This window comes from Lupinus angustifolius, chromosome LG10, assembly GCF_001865875.1.
Source record: "Lupinus angustifolius cultivar Tanjil chromosome LG10, LupAngTanjil_v1.0, whole genome shotgun sequence".
Classification (NCBI taxonomy): Eukaryota; Viridiplantae; Streptophyta; class Magnoliopsida; order Fabales; family Fabaceae; genus Lupinus; species Lupinus angustifolius.
The window spans coordinates 904,306-924,428 of record NC_032018.1 but is presented as its reverse complement, the minus strand read 5'-3'; the positions used below and the strand labels follow the sequence as shown (position 1 = coordinate 924,428).

Below are 20,123 nucleotides of genomic sequence, written 5' to 3'. Positions count from 1 at the left end.
AAATTTACATTTATCTTTCATACATGAATGATCAATGAAATACATATATATATATATATATATATATATTATTATTATAATTAGGAATGAGTTGTATAAAAGTAAAATAGAGGAGATATGATTCATATAATTTTACTAAAACTCGGATTACCATTGTATACTCATTTAATAAACATGGCTCTAAAAGCATGAAGTCACACTCCTTAAAATAATGCAAATTGTTTACTGGTCCCATAAGTGATATATATTGCAAATGAGTCCCTATACCAGTCGATCTAAAACAAAATTGTCGATTTATTTGAATGCATCTGGTTCTTCCTCCATGAATCGCGTTTGCAGGGATTAACCACAAAACGATGCGTTTGGTGAAATCGAAAAGTAGATAGTGTGTGGAGAATCCAGTATAGAAGGGTAGAATGGAAAAGCATAGAATAATGATGGTCTCTGATTTTTTCTATCCCAATTTTGGTGGTGTCGAGAATCATATCTATTATCTCTCACAGTGCTTGCTCAAATTAGGCCACAAGGTTATTCATCATTTTACTACTTTTTTTTTTAATTTATTATTTGTTTTTTGATTTAATATATTTTAGTGCTTATAACATTGAAGCTTCTATTTCTATATATATATATGTGTCATGGTTTTGCTGTAACAGTTGCAGTTAACTTGTGTTTAAATGTGGCATGTTGATGTGATTGATGTACTTGTAGGGATTACCAAAATGTAAATTTTATTGACACCCTAAGTTTTAACTTAATTATACTCACTATCCCTCATTTAAAAGGTCAGTGTAATTACACTCATATCCTACAGGGGTACACATGTAATATATGTATATAAATTAGAGGTGATTGATATAAGTGTCAAGACGATTGGTTTGTGTAGTTTCATTAAATGTCAGGGTTGTAAGTGTAATTTACTCTTAAAACTATACTAGTAACTTAGGGTGCTGTTGATGTAGGTAACAAATTTATAAATTGATGTACTTGAGAAATTTATAAGCTAGTATAGCATTTTGGATTTAGTTGTAGAAGAGAGTGTTGTTGTATATCTTTTCATAATAGCTGTGACATGTGAAGTTTATGTAGCAAGAGGAAAAAATGGGGGAAGAGTGTAATTTACTTTTTTTCATTTATGTTGTGTTGTTTGTAATTTGTAATATTAATAATATGGACTAAAAGAATGTGAATATTCAGGTGGTGGTTGTAACTCATGCTTATGGAAATCGATCTGGGGTTAGATATATGACAGGTGGTTTGAAAGTCTATTATGTTCCATGGAGGCCATTCATTATGCAGAACACATTTCCGACAATCTACGGGTTACTACCAATTATGAGAACGATTCTTATTCGAGAAAGAATTACCATAGTGCATGGACATCAAGCCTTTTCAACATTATGTCATGAAGCACTTATGCATGCAAGAACCATGGGATACAAGGTTGTGTTTACAGATCATTCGCTCTATGGTTTTGCTGATGCTGGAAGCATCCACATGAACAAGGTTTTGCAGTTTACCTTGGCAGATGTGAGTCAAGCCATATGTGTTTCCCATACAAGCAAGGAAAACACGGTCTTGCGATCAGGTTTGCCACCACAGAAGGTTTTCGTGATACCTAATGCCGTTGACACTTCCATGTTCAAGCCAGCAGTGGAGCGTCCCAGCAGATCGGAAATTGTTATTGTTGTTATCAGCCGATTGGTTTATCGGAAGGGAACAGATTTGCTTGTTGAAGTCATTCCAGAAGTTTGTCGATTAAATCCAAATGTGAGTTGATGAACACATGGTTAGTTTGTCTTGCATTTGCATATCACAATTTAGGAGATTTGTGTCATGATTTCGAGCTACACGGAGGTCATTCAATTAAGCTGAGGTCCCTTTTGAGAATGTTTAGACTTTTTGATATTATACTTATAGTTGCAAACTATTGTTTGGTAAATTTCTTTATGCTGCTTCTTCTATTGCATTGTAAAAGTGATAAATGCTTGTGAGAAACGGCCTGAGGGATGCATTTCAAAGCTTCATGAGCTGTCAAATATATGAAATACCTAAAGAGCCTGTAATTTTTCTTAAACTCTAACTTTATCCTTTCCTATTTTGTGCTATAGTTTCATAAATCTGTTTTACCAATTTTAGGTAATTACACTTTAGAGAGGCTTTTGTTCACCTAAAAAGAAGAAACTTAAACGACCTACAACCGCTTATTAACAGCTTCTGAAAAGGCAAAGGCCCAACTCTCCCTCAGTCTTTCCACATTGCTTTCTGAGATGATAATTGGAGAATTACCTGAACAGATTTGATGGATAATTGAAAAATGTTGTGTTTCTTGTGGGAGATTAATTCACAATGACCTTAATGCAAAATGAATGAGGATTTTAGGAAGGTAGATGAAAGGTTCATGATGAAGACAAAGGGTGCACCAACGTTAGTAAAAGAATAGTTTTGCTCATTTGTTGTGTATCAGACGATTAGTATATATTGAGTGACCCTGTACATGTCAATTAGACCTTTGACAGAATGCTATAGGGTGAGCTTACTGTATATGTTTACCAAAAAAATGTCACTGCCTTTTATCTTTTTAGCCATTCATTGTTATTACTCTATATATGTTCTTATACAAGTGTGATGCTAAATAGTGCACCATGAGATATATGTAATGCTGTCTGAATGAATTGGAGTTGTTAGTTCTTTAGTTTTCTAATTTGTTCTCTCAGAGCTTTATAACTAACCTATGTATCCATTTGAAGGTTCGATTTATTATTGGAGGTGATGGACCTAAGCGTGTGCGGTTGGAAGAGATGAGAGAAAAACATTCTCTACAAGACCGAGTTGAAATGCTGGGAGCTGTTCCACATGCACAAGTCCGACCAGTTCTAGTATCTGGGCATATCTTCTTAAACAGGTTCATTTTGCCTCATTTTCAGTCTATCAATATTATTCTCAATTTATGCATGTCCACCTCGTCCTTCTTCCTTAACCCCAATCCCATAATTCTTCAATGCCACCTTTTTCTGTATTTATGTAAGATGAGCAGCTGTAAAAGCGTCAGTTTTTATTTAACCATGAGGTTGGGCATTGGGATTCTGAATGTCGTCATTGGTTACGGTTTGTATCTATTTTTAATCATTAACAATGTTTGCACTATTTCAGTTCCTTGACAGAAGCTTTTTGTATAGCCATATTAGAGGCTGCTAGTTGTGGATTGTTAACGGTCAGCACGCGTGTAGGAGGAGTTCCTGAGGTAAGTGCAATAGATTTTGCTTCTATACCCATTCAAGATGGGAATAAATGCTTTTTATATAGTTTTCTAAGAATTCTGCATGAGAAAACTAGTTTCTTTCTGATTTGACAACTTTTGGATTGCTCTCTTGCGGGGGATTGATATGGATTCACGTTTTGCTATATAGGTTTTACCAGATGACATGATTGTTTTAGCAGAACCTGATCCGAGTGACATGGTGCATGCAGTCCAAAAGGCAATATCTATACTGCCAAGTATTGATCCACAAGTCATGCACAATCGAGTGAGTTTGTTGTTTAAATGGTATTTTTCTGATGCTTTTAGTGGAAAACTAGTTCAATTTTGTATTTTCTGCAGATGAAGGAACTCTACAACTGGCAAGATGTTGCCAAAAGAACCGAAATTGTATATGATCATGCTTTGAAGTGCTCCAATCAAAGTACATTAGAACGACTCTCACGGTACACTTAGAGGTTTAATTTCATTATAATGACAACATATAGTTCATAGTTGTAAAAGGAAGTTATCCGATTTTGTTAATCACTTGAGCATAAAATCGTTTAATCTGCTGGTAACATAAGCTTGTTGGTACTTGCTAAAACAGTGTATTTTAGGATCTTTTTGACAGCCCTGCAACAATAAAGATGTTTTATGTGATACTAGTTCAGGTGTAAACTTGATACCTAATTTATGAGAAAGAACATGAATCTAATTGTTATTTATTGATTTTCAGTTTTATTGAAAGAATTTTGTGAGCTTAATATTAGTGCTGACTTCTAACAATCTCCATTCTTTTAGGTATCTCTCTTGTGGACCCTGGGCAGGCAAGGTGTTTTGCTTTGTTATGATGGTTGGTTTTTTGTTATGGCAGCTATTGGAACTATGGCAGGTAGCCCGGTGATATTGTCTTCGATATGCTTCACATTTTCAGCTTATTAATGTCATATAAAATGCGTATTTTTACTTATAGCCTGCAGATGATATCGAGGAGGTGCCAGATGTTAGTTTCTCGCACAATTGCGATGAAGAGATGCTGCAAAAAAATCAATGGAATGAGGAAGAATAATACATTATTTTTGTGAACCACACCCACCGATCTGAAATGCAGAGTATCCAAAGAGCAAGGTTGTTGTTTCACTAGTTTCATTCCATCCCACAGAGGTTGTTGTTCCACCCAATGGTGTTTTGGTGAACAATGGAGTTTTTCTTTTGCCTCTAATCTGAAATGTAGAATATCAAAAGAACATTGTCTGGTATTGGTGTTCCACTAGCTTCATTCCATTCTAGTTCTCAGATCTTGAAATGGAGATGATCATTTGTCCTTTACATGGTTGCTCTTTGGCATACAACAACAGCCGAGCTTTTATCTCACTAACGACGTCATAATGATCTATCATAGAAAAGTATCACACAATATGCTATATTTGCACTATTTTGTTGAGGTTGGTAGTCACCATACAAATTTGGTCCGTGAAATTAAGGTTCAGAATATGTTACAATACAATAAGAGCTTCTCAGACCAGAACTACTTTCGTGGTAGTCATTGTGTCTTTCTCTTTCTATCAATGTAGAAATAGTTTCTTTTCTCTTCCACTTTAATAAAATACGAAATCTAGCGAGACCTTACACCAAATGTTACTATCAAAAATCAAACTTTTGATCTTTTGATTTTTTTGATATCTGACAAGACCTTATATCATTAAATCAATGTCTTGTTGGTTTTACCAACATAAGATAATGGTAAACCTAATAATATTGGGGATTCTATCAAGACCATGAAAGATTTAACTCTAATTGATTTCACCCTTAAGTCCTCCACTTTTTGTAACAATCCATTAAATTAGACAACCAACACACTAACCAGGTCAAACCCTAGCATTCAATTTTAGCAACTTTTCCCTAACAATCCATTTAATTTTGACCACCATCATGCATGATTCCCCATTTCACCATTTCATAGACCACTTTTCTCTCTCAGTAATTACCATGCATGATACCCCATACCTAATAACTTTATCTATTTTATTTTTTTAACTCAGTGCTCTCTTTTAGGAAAAGCATCCAACAGAGTTGAAAATGTACCTCTCTATTTAAGGAATGCACCTAATTTAGAAAGGGAGGACATCTTCTATCCCAAATGAATGTATCAATCTATATGTTGCTGTATGATTGGTTAGAACAATATTTAATTATTAATTTTTTAAATTAGATATATTTTTTCAACCAATCGTAATCAGCAATACACAAAGTAACACATTATATGAGACAGCGGTGTGCTCCTGTTTGGAAACCTCAACAATAGGAAAGAGAGGAAAAAATATCAATACTTCTATATTCACACACTTAAATAGTTAAATGTAAACATATAATTACATTTAAAAAAATCACTATATCAAAAATGAAAAAATATATGTTATATATGTGTGTAAAAATGTGAGGCATTTCAGAAAAATAAAACAAACCCACAATTTCTGACGCAATTACAGTATAAGTGCTTTCCCTCTTCAAGAGGACAACTATAGGGTGGTAAAATGGAATGGTATGATAATAAGAAGAAATAATTGAAAGTAAAATTAGTGAGGATTCATGCCAAAACTTTCCTCCAATAATATGAAGCATAGCTGTATACCATTAAAATTTGGAATCATATGTATTTTTAGTCATTTAGATTTCTTTATATTTTATTCACACTTTAAAACAATATTCTACCCTACTCGTTGAAATGTGTATCATCTAATATATTCTCATTTTCTTATTCTTTTGATTTGGTATCCTACAGCAATCATTTTGCTCAATTAAAAAACTTAAAAGTTTAATATTCATGTCTCATTCATTAAAAAAATATTTATATGGTCAATGTATTATTGATCATTATTGTGAATGAAATATTTTTATTTATGGATTAAAGTGTTTATCAATTCACTAAATCAAAGATACATATAAGTGAGTTTTATATTATTTCTTAAAGTATTACGGATTGTGACTTCTAGGTATTGTGACTTCTTCTCCCTATCTAGAATATCCAACAATTGTACATTAAATTTATTTAAGAGTAAATTATAATTAATATATGAATATTTAATTATATGCTATCATTAACACATAGACTATTTTCTCAAAAACTTTATATTTCCTAAAAAATATATAACATTGCCATAATATATTAAATTGATTTTCTATTATTTTTTTAAAACATCAGTATTTAAATTTTTAGAAAATCCATGTAGGGACGTTTCAAAACTATAGAGGCTAATTTGGAAATGGATCAAATTGATGACATGGGTATCTTTAGAGAATTAAAGCTATAATTATCTATAAGGGAATGAAGTATCTCCTGGTATAAGGAGATAAATTATCTCATTCTGTCAATAAAATTATGAGGAGATACATTATTCTCTTATCTCTAATTGAGTACATCATAAAATCCTCCGCAGGTTGAAAACTTGGAAATTTCAACCTCCTACCTGACAGATAAAATTCACCAAGTTTGGGTATATTATAAAACATTCAATTCAAATGAAACACATCCATAACTTTTTCATGCTAATTATAACAATGAGCATATACAAATCATGTTATTATTATGGGGCAGAGAAATGTTGATGGGTCATTCCAATTTGGTGTATGGTTTGTGCAATAAATATAAGAGTTAATTTTCCTAAGACTATTAAAAAATTTAAAATGGTATGTTTATCATGTATCCTATAATATCAAATGTCAAAGTTCAATTCTAAAATAATATTAATTCCTTATCTATTTAGCCACTTAGTTAAAAAATATTAAAATTTTCAGCAATTACTTATTATTATTATATAGTATTAAATGTCCTTAAAATAACATTAAAATATGATAGCATTATTTAATTAATGATGGTAATGAAGTAGAATCATAAAGGGCAATTTTGACTTGCAAAGATAGAGGAATAAAAAAATATAAATAAAAACAAAAACTTGACTAGTTACTATAATATAAGGCCTTAAATTTTATTGAATGATTGCTATAATTATGTGATTTCAGTGATTCCATTATATTCTCAACAAACCAACCAAAGTTCTCTCTCTTCTATTTTTTCATCCATTACTATTACCATTACAACAACATAATTTTGTGTAGTGTACCCTTTTTTTTGGATCAAAATGGGAAGCAAATGGAGAAAAATGAAGATTGCTATAGGAATGAACATGTGTGTTCTTAGTCCTAAAACTATGGATAATTCAACACCCTCTTCCTCCTTAAACTCCACCACCACCACCACCACCACATTTTCCGATGATCTTTTGCCGTCTGGTGATGCCTCTGGTAACCATTCAACCACTCTGACACCCTCTTCCTCTGCCCTACGACTCTCCAAATCTGGATCCAAATCTAAATCAAAATCCTCCAAGGTTTGTTTGTTACTACCATATCATCATTATTTGCATATTCACAATAAAAAGTTTCGTTTTTTGCATTACCCATTGTTACTTTGCAGTTTGCATTTTGACAATGGAAAGTTACATTTTTTGGCATTATACAATGAGAGTTGCATATTGACAATAAGAAGTTACATGTTTTTGCATTACCCATTGATATTTTGCATTTTGACAATAGAAAGTTACATTTTTTGCATTACCCATTGTAGTTGCATCTTGATGATATAAATTTACATTTTTTTCATTGCCCATTTCTAGTTTTTTTCTTAATATCTTCTTTGGCATAGCTGTGAAATTAATCTTAAAGCAGGTGATGATTCTAGAATTCGAATATTTGATGTTATAGATTTATCTGGGTTTACTTATTTGTGGTTTGCATATTTACCATAGAAATTCGCTTTTTGGGTACATTACCCATTTTTAGTTCGAATATTGACAATAGAAGGTTACTTTTTCTTGGCATTACCCATTTATAGTTGGAATATTGACCATAAGAAAGTTACAATTTTTTCTTTTGAATTGCTATTTTGATTCTGCTTTCAACAGTGAATCTCTCCATGGTAAAATCTGATTTATGATTTTTTTCACTACTTGTGCTTAGTCTACTCCATTTCATTTCATTTGGCTGCATATAGTTCACATTCCTTAAACTTTTTTGTATCTTTTCTGGGATTGTAAAGAAGAGAATTACCACTTGATTAACATGACTAAATGCTAAATAAACATCAACATTAGATTCTAATCACTGGTCTATTTATTTAATTATTTTTTGCTTTTATGTTTTGGATTATCTTTAATTTGGGGGATGGTATAAGACTATTGTGGAAACTGTTTACTATTGGTGATGGTGTTGCTTTCATCTTCATTATACTGTGTTTAATGCATAGCTCTTTAAGGACCATTTACTTGGCTTATTAGAAAAAAGGGTCCATTGCTTTTGAGACCCTCCTACTTTTTCATCCATTACTGTGCAGTGTTCAACTAAATGATGTGATGCTACTAACTCCACAATGAGTCAAAGAACCCTTAACCATTGATTGTAATGTGTTAAAACTTAAAACCCAATCCCAGCTACAAACAAAGAAAAAGTTGGAGCTGTACAAAGATAAGATATATTCATATTAAAATACAAAAGATATACTAGTATTGATAGAGCAATGAATGTATCATCTTTGATCTATGCTTCTTTTGATGTCATTTTTTATATTATTAATTCATTGAAAGATTTAACATTAGAGTTTCATTCTGCGTTTACTTTTATGAAAGTCATTTGCTGATTGTTATTTTATTTTTCTTGATTTCCACAATGTGTTTGACCACATAATGTTGATCTCTTTTTTAAACTTTATATAATAACTGTAGATTTGTCTTGGAATCCTCAAGTTTTGGTAATTAGGAATCTATGTTAAAGATGTTAGAATTGTATTATTTCATCTTTTTATGTAGTGGACCTGCATCAGGACAGAAGGGGGCAGTGTTAGACAAAATAATGTTCTAATAGTGACCTTTGCAAATCTTGTATTTATCTATAATTACTTTATTCACTCACTGCTCAGATTCCTGGATTTTACAGAACTGTGTTTTCTTCTTTTTTTATTTTTAGTTTTTGTAAGCTTGGCTAATGAAGAAGGTTACATATACAACAATATGTTACTGATGATGTAAAAAAATTACACTTACAATTCATAATTATTAAGGAGTTACTGATGATTGAAAACATTTGATTCTCTTGATAATTACCTCAAAGGTTCCATACAATAGTGAACTATTGATTGGTGATGTAAAAAAATATCTTCACTTACACTTATACCTCAATTCCACAAGCAGATTTTTTATTACTACATGAGCTGCCTCAACTAGATTTCTAGTGTTCTAGATGACATCAAAACATGTTTTTTCTCTTACTCCATCTTTGTTTGAGGGCATGAAGTTTTGTAGTGTATTGTTCTGTGCACAAAGAACATTTATAAAATTGCATCATTGTGTTTGTCTGTAGTATCCTGTACACTTTTGTTTTTGTATCTAAATCTGCTATTGATCTCTTGTCCTGAGAGCCATATTAACATTTCGGGTCTTAATTTTTTCTAACATCTGTAATCCACCTTCTCTGCAGGGAATGTGTGCAATATGCCTGACCACAATGAAACCCGGGCATGGGCATGCCATTTTTACTGCAGAATGTTCTCACACTTTCCATTTCCATTGCATCACAGCAAATGTAAAACACGGGAATCGGATTTGCCCTGTCTGCAGAGCAAAATGGAAAGAGATTCCTTTTCAAAATCCTTCCTTTAGTGCCTCCACTGACATACCTAGAATCAACCAAGTATCTTCTCAAAGAGATGACGCTGTGGCCACAATGCTGAGAAGGATTCCTTCCCAACCAGCCAACAATGTAGGAGGTAGGAGGAGTTCATCACTTCCTAATGTTCCTGAACCAGTTGTCTTTGATGATGATGAATCCTTGGATCAACTAGCTGGAACAACTCAGATTAATAATGATGCTCAGACTGATCACAATGTGATAAATACAATGGAGATCAAAACATATCCTGAAGTTTCAGCTGTTTCAAAGTCAGCTTCTCATGATAACTTTGGGTTGTTAGTCCATCTTAAAGCTCCTAAGAGAAATATTACTGAATCATCATCACCTACTTCAGTTCAAAACTCGCGTGCTCCAATTGACCTTGTCACAGTTCTTGATGTGAGTGGTAGCATGGCTGGTACAAAACTTGCATTACTAAAACGTGCTATGAGTTTTGTCATACAGAACCTGAGTTCATCGGACCGGCTTTCTGTTGTTGCATTCTCCTCCACAGCTTGTCGCATCTTCCCACTTCAGCGAATGACTGATTCTGGAAGACAGCATGCATTGCAGGCAGTGAATTCTCTGAGTCCAAATGGTGGAACAAACATTGCTGAAGGGTTGAGGAAAGGTGCTAAAGTGTTTGTTGACCGAAAATTCAAGAATCCAGTAGGAAGCATCATGTTACTATCTGATGGACAAGATACATACACAATCAGTAGCAGGCCTCATATTGGAACAGATTACAGGTCACTTGTGCCGAACTCCATCCAGAGGAACAATGGTTCCGGTCTGCATATACCAGTGCATGCATTTGGCTTTGGTATTGACCATGATGCCACAACAATGCACTCAATCTCAGAGATCTCTGGTGGTACATTCTCTTTTATTGAAGCTGAGGATGTGATTCAGGATGCATTTGCTCAGTGTATCGGAGGACTATTGAGTGTAGTGGTTCAGGAATTGCAGGTAGAAGTTGTGTGTGTCCATCCAAAGCTGCAACTTAGTTCGGTGAAAGCAGGAAGTTATCAAACTAACTTAACAGCCAATGCTAGAACAGCTTCTATCAAGGTAGGTGATTTATATGCTGAAGAAGAAAGGGACTTTTTGGTGACACTCAATGTTCCAGTTGATAAGTCTAGTAATGAAATGTCATTGTTGGTAGTTAGAGGTTTTTATAGAGACCCTATGACAAAAGAAATGATGGGTTTGGTAGAAACTAGTGAAGTAAAGATTCAGAGACCAAGTGTAGCTAGAGGACAAGTTGTGTCAATAGAAGTAGACAGACAAAGAAACAGGCTTAGAGCTGCTGAGGCAATGGATGAGGCTAGAGTTAAAGCCGAACGCTGCGATTTATCCGGTGCAGTTTCTGTCCTTGATAATTGTCACAAGGCATTGGCTGAAACTGTTTCTGCAAAAGCTGGTGATAGGTTATGTGTTGCACTTGCTGCTGAGTTGAAGGAAATGCAAGAGAGGATGACAAACCAACGCGTGTATGAGCAATCCGGAAGAGCTTATGTGTTGTCAGGACTGAGTTCACATTCATGGCAAAGAGCAACTGCAAGAGGTGATTCAACAGAAAGCACTAGCCTAATGCAAGCATATCAAACACCATCAATGGTAGACATGGTTACTCGTTCACAAACCTTGATTTTAGGGAGTCCACAACTTGGTTTGAGGCCTGCTAAATCATTTCCTGACAGGAAGAAAGAAAAATGATAAATGGAAAGTTATATTTTGGAAGATTCTACTTAGCTTAATACTTGAACCTATGTGTTGGGCTTTAGATTCATTCTTTAATCCTTTTTTCTTTTCCCTTTTTTGGTGCTGGTATGATGGGGTATATTTGAAAGGAATGAGTTATAGGTGGATAAAATTCCTAGTTGAACTGGTTGGATATTCATAGTTTGATTCTGAGTAGTAGTAATGTACAAATTTTTTGTTTTCATAGTTGGATTTTGCATATTTTGGAGGAGAGGGTAAAGCAAATGTAACTGTGGAGATATGGAATATTTCTTCACTGAATTACATGTATGGTATAATATACTCCTCATTCTTTTGATAAGTGTTGTTCCTTCTTCTGATGCAATTTATTTTTGCCTTTTAAAGTTATATACTTCAGATTATTCTAGGTGTATATTTGGCTTATTAGTTTTCAGAAATAAAATAGCCCTTGGTTTCAGGTGATTATTTTTGAAAACCAGCCACATATATATAAATATAAATAATCCAATGCATGTTAAAGATGTTTATAATGAAAGCAATAATTGAGGTATGTAAGTAGATTTCTAAACATTTGATAAAATTATGTCAAAGTAAGACATGGGACATTTACCCTTAAATATAAATGTAACTTAAAAAAAATGAACTAATGATGGTTTTATAGGTAGATTAGAGTCTAATGAGCTTATAATGTATGATTGAAATATTTAGTATGAGGAAATTTTGTAGCATATTCCAGCATCACATAACACTTGATTGGATCAGATAGGAATGAGAAGTGACCACACTAAAGGCCACTCAAATGATGCCTGAAATTCTATTGGAAGTTCAAGCTAGTTGTAGTCAACAAAGCAATGAGATTCCAACACTATGGAGAAGATGGTGGAAAAGAAAAAAAAGAAGTGTTTACCATATTTGTTTGCTTAAAATTTGAGAGATAAGTATTTGAAGATTGCCAAAAAAGTTGATTAAATTTGACTTAAAGGAGTTAATCCTAAAAGTTGAGTTTCTTGTGTAAAAAAATGATTAAATGAGTAGGATTCCACCATTTAGTTGTGGAGCTAAGTGCTTCATTATTTGCAAATGCACAAGATGATGATAGTGTCCCCATGATAACTCCAAAAAAAAGGGGCAATGAGAATTGAATTAATTCTTAACTCTTCTTCATCCACCAAAGATAAATATGATATAATTCAACAATCCATATTTGACTAATGATTTATTATCTACTAATCTATATTCACTTATTCTAAGTTGATGAAAAATCTAGTTAACAAACTTAGCACATCAAATGACAAAGAAAAAACTAGTGCAATGCTTTCCTAGACAAAGGATAAATAAAGTAAAGATTTATAGCATTTGTGTTTTGCCATAATGCCATATATCTTATCTGAGAAGTGATGGCAATACACATAGTCCTCATAACTTGTTTCTCATTGATTAACACAGTCAAAAAAATTGGCTGGTTGTTATTGATGAAGGAGACAGAAAGGGTAACATCATGGTTGAGTTTGTGACATAAAGGGTAGGATATATCATGGAATTTCATAGGTGTCGAGTTCTTACTTGTCTTGGAGTTGGTTCTTTCCGATAGTTGGACCTGATCCACTTTCTTGTTCCGATCTAATGAGAAAGTGTTACTAAATTAAAAAATATATTATAAAAACATAAATTAATATTTTTATATTACATGAATGAAGTTGATTAGTATTCATGATTAAACCTCATAAATTGATATGATTTCATGCAATTATATTTCTCACTTTACCTTTATTGCTTCTTGATTTGTTTCGTTCACTCATAAATCCTTAAAGATAAGGTCTTTATGAATTTCAAATTGATTTTTTGTTAGTGTCTTTCTATTATCCAACTCGTGGGAATGTCTGCACACTCATATTCATGCATATTTCATAGTTTAATCAGAAATTTTATATGTTTATATCACACACATAATGTACACATGTTTCTGAAAAATGGAAACATTGTCTCTATGTAAGACCTACATGCCATATATAAAGATTATTTTGTTGTAATAATATTTCATCTCAAAACTAAATGATATCGAGAAAAGTAATTTAACAAATATTCAAATTATACTTAGAAGAATAGGTCAGACAATGTGAGACTTTCCAACATGACCCCACTAAGGTGGTAGAGAAGGAAATACAATATTACTTAATAAACTTAGAAGCATTATTAACAGTGCTAGAGAGGTATGTTATAGCAGATAATGGATACTGGGTAGACAAAATTAGTTGGATGCCAAAACTAAGAATGTGATAAAGTACAAGATTACAAGTCAACCAATCAAGAGGAATATACCTATGGTTTTGCTTGTCACAATTGAGTTGACAATATTGTCAAGCAAGAAGGATGGAACATCATAATTAAATGGTTTCACGTGCTTATCATCACAATCAGTGGGTGCCAAAGTCTATTAACAAGAATCTTAATCTACTAGATTTATCAACAAAATTGAAAATTACTATTATCAACAATGTGTTGGTTTAGTTATGTAAGACTCCGTTAGATCATAAGGATGGCCAAAAGTTCAAGGGTTTGATTTCTTTAAGTGACACTTGTTAGAAAAAGCAACCATACATCTTAAAAATGATTAGTTCCTTACCTTAAAGGGTGAAAAATATCTTGATAGTATAAAAAAAACTTCGAAAATTACTCAATTCTTTGGTCAACTTCCTCTGCCACACATATTTTACATACTCTCCTAGCTATAATACATGGGCCTGCAATGCCTCAAATTATAAAAGTGTATATACATCAAATTTAAGAGATTTTTTTAAAAAAGTGATATTGAAAAAAATCTAGCTTATAGTTATGGTGTCATTAGTCATTGAAATGAAGGGCCTTGACCGTTTGGTGGAGTCATTAGTCAATCAAATATGAATCATAAGCGGCAATAGATAGAGAGCATGCATTCCTCTAGTGCCCATTTTCCCTAAAGATAAAAAAAGGACAATTATTTTAAGTTTTTAACATAGGACCATGGATTGTCTTTAATTTTATTTTTTTGGGCAGAGGGGACCATTATAGAAAATGGACTAAGATAGCCTATACCAATTCTCCAATGGTGTACCAAGTCAATCAAAATGTGTTATTTAATTGAAATTCCTTTTATAAAAAATATAAATTAATATGTTATATTATTTTGGGAAATGTTATTAGTTAGGGGCATGGAAAGATAGTTTTTTTTTGGATTTTTCCATAGAAAACACCATACACATAAGTGAATCAAGTTTCCTTCCTTTGGTACAACTTGGGTGAGCTTGCATCATTGTCCATGATGGCTCTAGTCTATAATAGAATCCAGCATAAATTCTTATAGTATTGTCTTAGGAAGAACACGTTTTTCAACAATTAATCACACATTTTTACATATTATACCTTTTTATCATTTCCCAAAGACTCATACTCTAATTTACCACCTACCCTAATATGTGAATGAATGAAATATGCAACAAGCATTTCACAATCTCTTTAGTATCGAATGAGGTTTATATATACATTTAATGATATTTTGATACATCAGTATATTTTTATTTTAATACTCACTCTGATGTGTTACACATGTGTTTTTTTTATCCAATTTTCATGAGAAGTTGAAAGAAACATAGGTATGTATAATAATAGACAACAAATAATGCTTTATCCATTTATATAAAATCCTCACTTTTAATGAACCAAAAAGCACATTTAAACAATGCACATTGAATTAGAGAAAAACAAAACATTTGGGTACCTTACAATTTGTCATAGGTAAGTCCTACGTGGGCAAGTGTATGCCTATGGTGCCGTTATATATAGTTATATAGTATAGGAGCCCTGATACAACATCAACAACTTATCCATATTATAAGCTTCAGTACTGTTTGAAAGAAAAGAAAAGAAGTAATGGAGAAGGAAATAAAGATGAAACAATCCAAATTCAAGAGGATTTGTGTGTTCTGTGGTAGCAGCCCAGGGAATAAAACTAGTTATAAGGATGCTGCTATTGAGCTTGGATGTGAATTGGTAATCATTTTTCTCACTCTCTTTTGTTTCTTCTGCTTCTCCTTCAAACATGATTTCTCATGTTACTTTGTTTTGATTCTTTAATCTTTCTTAGTTGATACTTTATATCTTTACACTACTCTACCTTGGATTTATGCATAGTTAACTTGGATGTTTTTTTCTTTGTTCCTTAAGACATTATATTATACCCCATCATTTGATTCATTTACATTTCAACTACATAAGCTCCTTAAAGCAATATTTAAACTATAACTTAAGTTTCAACCCATTTTCTCTGCTTTTTCATACTTTATGTTTATACAAGCATATATAGTATTGTTTGTGTAAAAGACTAAAAGTCATAGCCTCAATTTTGTACTTTGGTATCTTAAAAGGTGTCAAGAAATATTGATTTGGTTTATGGAGGAGGCAGCATTGGTTTGATGGGGTTGATTTCTCATGCTGTTTATGATGGTGGTCGCCATGTAATAGGGTGAGACTTTAGAGTTTCTTAATCTTCTTTATCATGATTTGTATTAGTAGTATATTTTTGTTCATCTCAATTCTCAACTAATTTTTGTCCTACTTTATTCTGCAGAGTTATTCCCAAGACACTTAATGCAAGAGAGGTAATGCCTATAAGCTTGTGAAATAGTACTTGGTAGCTAAAGATAACAAAACAGAATAAAATAGAAGTGATTGGTCTATTTTATAAATAGAATTAAACTCAACATAAGACTAAAAAAATGGAATAATTTGGGTTCATGGAAAAAATGGAATTAAAGAAAACAAAATAAAACTTCATATACCATCTATTTTATCCAAACTCTACATGCATATTTTCCCTTAATACTCATTCAAACTCTATGCTATGATATCCTAGTTTAAGTGAATTTGAACCATGCTTTTGTTATCCCAATATCTACACTTGTCTTTTCTAAGTGGAACTTTTGGTTGCTAGTACAAAATTTAGGGTTTCTTTAAAGGATGGACATCACCTGTCTCCAACGATATCTCATTTCCTGTCTCAAGCCAATTATATATTAACACGTGGATAAAATAAAAAATTTAAAATCAAAAGGTAATAAAATGGAACATTCTGATTGATTTGAGATATGAGATATCCATCATACTTTAAAAAAGCTTATCCATACATACACCTGGCAATCTGGGGTCTTTCCTTCTGAACCATTTTGTCTTTCTTTCTAAGCTTCATATACTCAATGTAGATTCTTATGCCATTCCTTGTTTTATCTACCATTTTTTCCATTCCTTGTTTTATCTTCAAACACATTTATACATATTCTATATTTATAAATTTTCATTACTTAATTTTATTTCTTATATATATATTAACTATTTCCCTTATAAAGGTTGAAAAATAAGTCTCACATTGCCTACGTCATTGTCTCGGGAATGATTTAAATACTTGTTGATCTACTCCTCTCGTTACTAATTGGTTTTGAGATGAAACCTTAACATGATAATTTGGATTGATTGAGATTAGTGGGATTTTGTAGCTTACAGGAGAAACAGTGGGAGAAGTGAAAGCAGTAGCAAACATGCATCAAAGGAAAGCAGAGATGGCTAAACATTCTGATGCCTTTATTGCTTTACCTGGTTTGTACATACAACATGCATCTTTCCACCTTAAATACAATACCCTATTTTTACACTCATGGTCCTATTGAAAGCCATTACAAATTAGATTTATATTTCTATTTTTTTAAGATATATTTCTAGGAACAGATATCACATGTCCCCAATTGTGTCACATTCCGTGTCCTGGGTCAATCCATGTTGTGAACATATGATCTTTGTCCATATCTCGACTCAACATTTCCACCTTGGAATAGTATCCTAATCCAAGGAACATAGTTTTAAGCCTTCAATGATGACTATTTTTTGCATGAATGAAGGTGGCTATGGGACACTTGAGGAGCTCCTTGAGGTGATTACCTGGGCCCAACTTGGCATCCATGATAAACCGGTATAAATACAAATTACATAATATTTATATATAGTTAGCCCTCTTATTGATTTGTACTTAATTACTAGTATCTATTTGAATATGTGGGGAGAAAATTGTTAAGATTATTAATAAAGAGAGTATATAAGATAGAAGTGAGTATAATTGAAGGTAAAGAAATTATAAGCAACACAATTATAATATAGTATGTGCACCCAAGTGTTATGTAAAGTGGTGTCTCATGGTGGAATAAAAATGTATAAAACATGTTTTGGTAGGTTGGATTGCTGAATGTTGATGGATACTACAATACCTTCTTGACTTTTATTGACAAAGCTGTGGAAGAAGGTTTCATCAGCCCCAAAGCTCGCCATATAATTGTGTCTGCCCCAACAGCAAAGGATCTTGTCAAAAAAATGGAGGTAACTACTTTCGTATAACGTGTATGGATTCAAAACTCTGTATTTCTTTAGCTGCTAAAAAGATTATCGGTTGATACATTCTTTCTTTATAAAAAAAAAACTAGTTTCCTATACCTTTATTACCATAATCACTTGAGCTATTTCTTTCACTATTATTCATGTTATTTGGTTTCACTTGTGTAGGAATATTTCCCACAACATGAAAGAGTTGCTTCTAAGCTAAGCTGGGAAAATGAACAACAACTACATTAGTCCTCAAATTCTGTAATCTGAATATCATTAATTAGATGAAGATGGACAGTTAAAGAGAATTTTGTTGTTGATGATCACAATTTCTTGAACCCAGGATTCTGTTTTTTTTATGTATCAAAAAAACTACAGAATTCAATATATTCTAGTTCTAGCTATGAAGGTTAACTACTTTGTTCAATGTGATTTTTTTTAATATTAAAACCACAGTTACCAAACACACTAGTAGAGATGCACATTTATCACTTTCTTTAAGGTTACACTTATATATGGCGAATTTAGCTGCCACTGAGTGAACAATTTTAGTAATTTTGTCCAAAGAAACTCATTGATTAACACCACATGGCTAATGCCTCCAGTTAAACAAACATCATGCAAACAACAATTACAATTTCCTAGGTGACTAGGAATAAGTTATTGTTGCAAGTAAAGAACATAGGAAATAGTTATTAAAAGAGCAACACAATGAAATTGAAGAAATATTTAGGTACAAGTCCACTCCTTTCAAAATCAAAATAGAATTGGTGTAATTACCCATACATTTTTTACTTGCATGATAAGCTACCAATATATATTATAATTTTCTGTTTTATGAGCAAAACAAAGCATGAGTTTCTTGCGTCCAACCTGGCTAAGTTCAGTTATTAACCATTAAGAAAACTTGTTGGTAGCTTAATGTGCCTGTCTTTATGCAAAAAAGTCAAATGAACCTAACATGTTATTTGTGACAAATTTATCTCATCTATACTCAACCTTCCTTGTATCTAGCCAAAACTTGCACTCTTTGCCACAGTAACTAAACTATGCTTTTCAACCCTTTCACAGAAAATCAGCCATTGATAATGGTGTGACAATAATGTTATATATACATAATAATGTTTAGCTTTAGGCCTCTGCTCTAACTTGGCTTGTTTTGCTTAAAATGAAAAAGGTTTTGTCACCCTTTGCAAATGTCTTTGTATCCTCATCAGTGAAGTTTTATTCAAATAATGTATGTATGACATCTATCCCATGCTTTTTATCGTTTATGTGTATTACTTTTATATAAAAGTTAATATTTTTAATACGATAGCAATTAGTGAATGATATATTGATCTATACTACTACACATCCACTTAACTCAGTATGTATTTAAGAAGATTTGAATTTGGAAAATTTATAAGAGGATATATAAAATTGAAAATGCAGGAAGCTAAAAGAAAAGAGTAGAATCAGAAGAGGAACATGAGTAAGGAGGCCATGCAGTGCCAAAAATGCAGGGTGGCCCTTTTCTACGGCATCAAGTATGGCTTTTTAATGGTGTCATAAGGGTCTAGCAGTGAAAGCTAATGTGTTCTACTTGCACTTCTTAATCAGTATAAGTGTTTAGCCCATGTGACCTATGATGCATTGTTGAAGGGGTACTTCATCTTTACTTTACCTTTTAATACATTTTCCATATAAACACACCATATATTATAAGAAAACATTACCAGTGAAGTGAGTCTTACGCGTTAAATCTTATCTGAATGGTCAAGATTAAATGATAAATATATGTGGCTATTTTAAACTGTTGAATGACTAGTAAGTAACTTTTAAAGCTTTGTGCCTTAGATTTTCCACATGCATACTACTCCTACTAGATTTGCCTTTCTCTATATATGTATCACAAAAAGCACAGAAATCCTTGCTCTTCAAACTTCATTGCTATGTCCATCAACCAACCTGTACTGTTTGTTTTCTTTCTCTTCCATCTCAACCAATACATGTACTCTTCCATTGTCTAATTCGGTGTGGACGTTGTAGTTTATGG

At 32.5% G+C, this 20,123-nt stretch overlaps 3 protein-coding genes across 5 annotated transcripts; all 3 read left to right on the top strand.

Annotated features, from left to right (window-relative positions):
- On the top strand, nt 278-4,776 carry LOC109358503 (phosphatidylinositol N-acetylglucosaminyltransferase subunit A). Of its 3 annotated transcripts, XR_002108972.1 has the most exons (9): nt 278-527; nt 1,198-1,770; nt 2,751-2,905; nt 3,154-3,244; nt 3,411-3,527; nt 3,602-3,705; nt 4,043-4,133; nt 4,215-4,369; nt 4,406-4,776. XR_002108972.1 is itself a non-coding variant. In XM_019602764.1 (8 exons), exons 1-8 carry the CDS (start codon nt 417-419, stop codon nt 4,308-4,310), a joined length of 1,338 nt encoding a protein of 445 aa, XP_019458309.1. In that variant the 5' UTR covers nt 278-416; the 3' UTR covers nt 4,311-4,776. The 3 variants fall into 3 exon arrangements, 2 of the variants coding, with proteins under 2 accessions (XP_019458309.1, XP_019458310.1); XM_019602764.1 differs by having other exon boundaries at nt 4,215-4,776; XM_019602765.1 differs by lacking the exons at nt 4,215-4,369; nt 4,406-4,776 and having other exon boundaries at nt 3,602-3,717.
- Nucleotides 7,285-12,026, top strand: LOC109358502. Its single transcript, XM_019602763.1, has 2 exons — nt 7,285-7,629; nt 9,770-12,026. Exons 1-2 carry the CDS (start codon nt 7,381-7,383, stop codon nt 11,678-11,680), a joined length of 2,160 nt encoding a protein of 719 aa, XP_019458308.1. The 5' UTR covers nt 7,285-7,380; the 3' UTR covers nt 11,681-12,026.
- On the top strand, nt 15,521-18,500 carry LOC109357840 (cytokinin riboside 5'-monophosphate phosphoribohydrolase LOG1-like). The gene is made up of 7 exons (XM_019601892.1): nt 15,521-15,712; nt 16,087-16,184; nt 16,290-16,320; nt 17,212-17,311; nt 17,611-17,681; nt 17,939-18,082; nt 18,266-18,500. Exons 1-7 carry the CDS (start codon nt 15,593-15,595, stop codon nt 18,332-18,334), a joined length of 633 nt encoding a protein of 210 aa, XP_019457437.1. The 5' UTR covers nt 15,521-15,592; the 3' UTR covers nt 18,335-18,500.